This window comes from Nicotiana tomentosiformis, chromosome 6 (genome assembly GCF_000390325.3).
Source record: "Nicotiana tomentosiformis chromosome 6, ASM39032v3, whole genome shotgun sequence".
Classification (NCBI taxonomy): domain Eukaryota; kingdom Viridiplantae; phylum Streptophyta; class Magnoliopsida; order Solanales; family Solanaceae; genus Nicotiana; species Nicotiana tomentosiformis.
The window spans coordinates 110,532,210-110,534,363 of record NC_090817.1 but is presented as its reverse complement, the minus strand read 5'-3'; the positions used below and the strand labels follow the sequence as shown (position 1 = coordinate 110,534,363).

Sequence of the window (2,154 nt, the reverse complement as noted above, 5' to 3'; positions counted from 1 at the left end):
AAGCACAAAATACACCTTCTAAAACACGGTTAACTCCATGATAATAGGGCAATCGTATTACAAACCATGGGTTAAGGAATAGTGGCTTTGAGCTTGAGACCATTTCTGTTGAATATTGAATCAATACATTCTAACAGAAGGCAGAAGGAGAAAAATTTGCAAATTTGGAGAGAGAGAAGAAAGAAAGAAAGTGCTCAACGTTGTTATTGAGAGTCTTAAATTATTGTGTAGTTGTACATATTTGTGGCGAGTCAGCATGTAACTATACACTATTAGTTGTAGTAGTTATACAGTAGTTATACAATTAGTCTAGTTGTATTAGCTGTCATACCTGTACATGTACATATATACACATTTTGCAATAATGTTGAGATAAGCAGAATATCATTTCACATTCTATTCTTTACTCTCTCTCTCTCTCTGCTCTCTTAGAACTCTCGAGAACCTCCATTGGAAGTCTTGCATGAGCTTGATTTTTCCAGTTTCGAGCTAATCTAAATATGGTATCAGAGCCCGGTTGAACGTATCTACTCGAATTCTACCGGAATTCCTCTTTCAGTATCTCAAAATCTCTTTTTCCCTTTCGTATACTAGGGTTTTTAGATTCCTCGATTGATACTGCAATTTTCATACTGATCAAAGATTTTCAGTAAAATCGATCTATCTACTCACAAAGTCGGTTGATATATTGGTTAATTTCATCGATTATAGCTTCTCAAATGGCCATCAATCAAAGCGAAGAAACAACGCCCAATACGACCAGAAATGACCAGCCGACCATCGATGCGAGCAGTCCTCTGTACATTCATCCTTCTGATAGTCCTGGAGTACTGCTAGTGCCAGTTCCATTCGATGGAATTGGATATAGGTCTTGGAGAAGAAATGTGTTACGAGCTCTATCGGTCAAAAACAAATAAGGGTTCATAAATGGGGAATGTAGGAAACCTAGCCTTAATTCACCTCAATTTTGCCAATGGGAGAGATGCGACGATATGGTGACCTCCTGGATTCTCAATTCCCTCGAAAAAGAGACCTATGACAGTGTTGCGTATGTTAATGACTCAGTCGAGCTATGGAGGGAGCTGGAAGATCGATATGATCAAACAAATGGAGCAAAATTTTATCAAATCCAAAAGGAGGTCAACGATCTTGTTCAGGGTTCATTAGACATCATTGCCTACTATACACGAATGAAGAGATTGTGGGAAGAATTAAACACAGTGAGTTCTAAGTCTCAGTGCAACTGTGTTTGTACGTGTGGATTAAAGGAAACGATGCATAAAGCAGAACAGGATCGACGACTCGTTCAATTTTTTATGGGCTTAAATGAGGTCTATATAATAGTGCGAGGAAGCATTTTGATGATGAAACCTCTACCGTCTTTGGCACAGGCTTTATCCCACCTAATACAGGAAGAGAATCAAAGGAAATTCAAGTTAAGTAATCAATTAAATCTCGAGTCTACTTCACTATATGTGAATGCCACATCTACACAACATCAAAATCCATTCGGAGCTAGGAACTTCAAAACACACTACACTGCAAATAACAAAGGTCGCCCAATCTGTGACTATTGCAAGAAACCGGGTCACACAAAGGAGAAATGTTACAAGTTACATGGGTATCCCCAAGGAAATTCATACAACAATCAGAATTTTAATCGGGCCAATGCTCAACAGTTCAATCAGAATAACAGCTCAAATCAGACTCAGAGTCACAAGTTCAACAGAGGAAAAGGAGTTGTGCCAAACATACATGGAGTTCCAGCTGATTTACTTCATGATAAGGAAGATGATTCAGTTGCACATGTGAGAATCAAAATGGCAACCTAACAAGAGAACAGTATGGGTAGATAATGAGTCTGCTGCAGCACTTTCAAATAGGCAACACAGGAGGACCCTCCATCAATTCCAACATTACTAATGCTGCTGTCAATTTCGCAGGTATTATAGTCTGCACCTCTTCTATTGATTTTGACAAACCATCATGCAAATGATTTGAATAAAAGTCTGACATTTGGATCATAGAATTAGGAGCATCTAACCATATGACTTTTAATAAGATAACACTTAGCAATATCACCCCTCTACCATATCCTTTATTGATTAGCCTACCAAATAGATATAAGGTGAAAGTACTTGAATTTGGAGATGT

General features: G+C 38.1%; 1 protein-coding gene across 1 annotated transcript; it reads left to right on the top strand.

The window, feature by feature from the left end:
* The first annotated feature begins 992 nt into the window (after nt 1-992).
* Nucleotides 993-1,832, top strand: LOC104088631 (uncharacterized). Its single transcript, XM_009593340.2, has one exon. It carries the CDS (start codon nt 993-995, stop codon nt 1,830-1,832), a length of 840 nt encoding a protein of 279 aa, XP_009591635.2.
* Nucleotides 1,833-2,154: the final 322 nt, after the last annotated feature.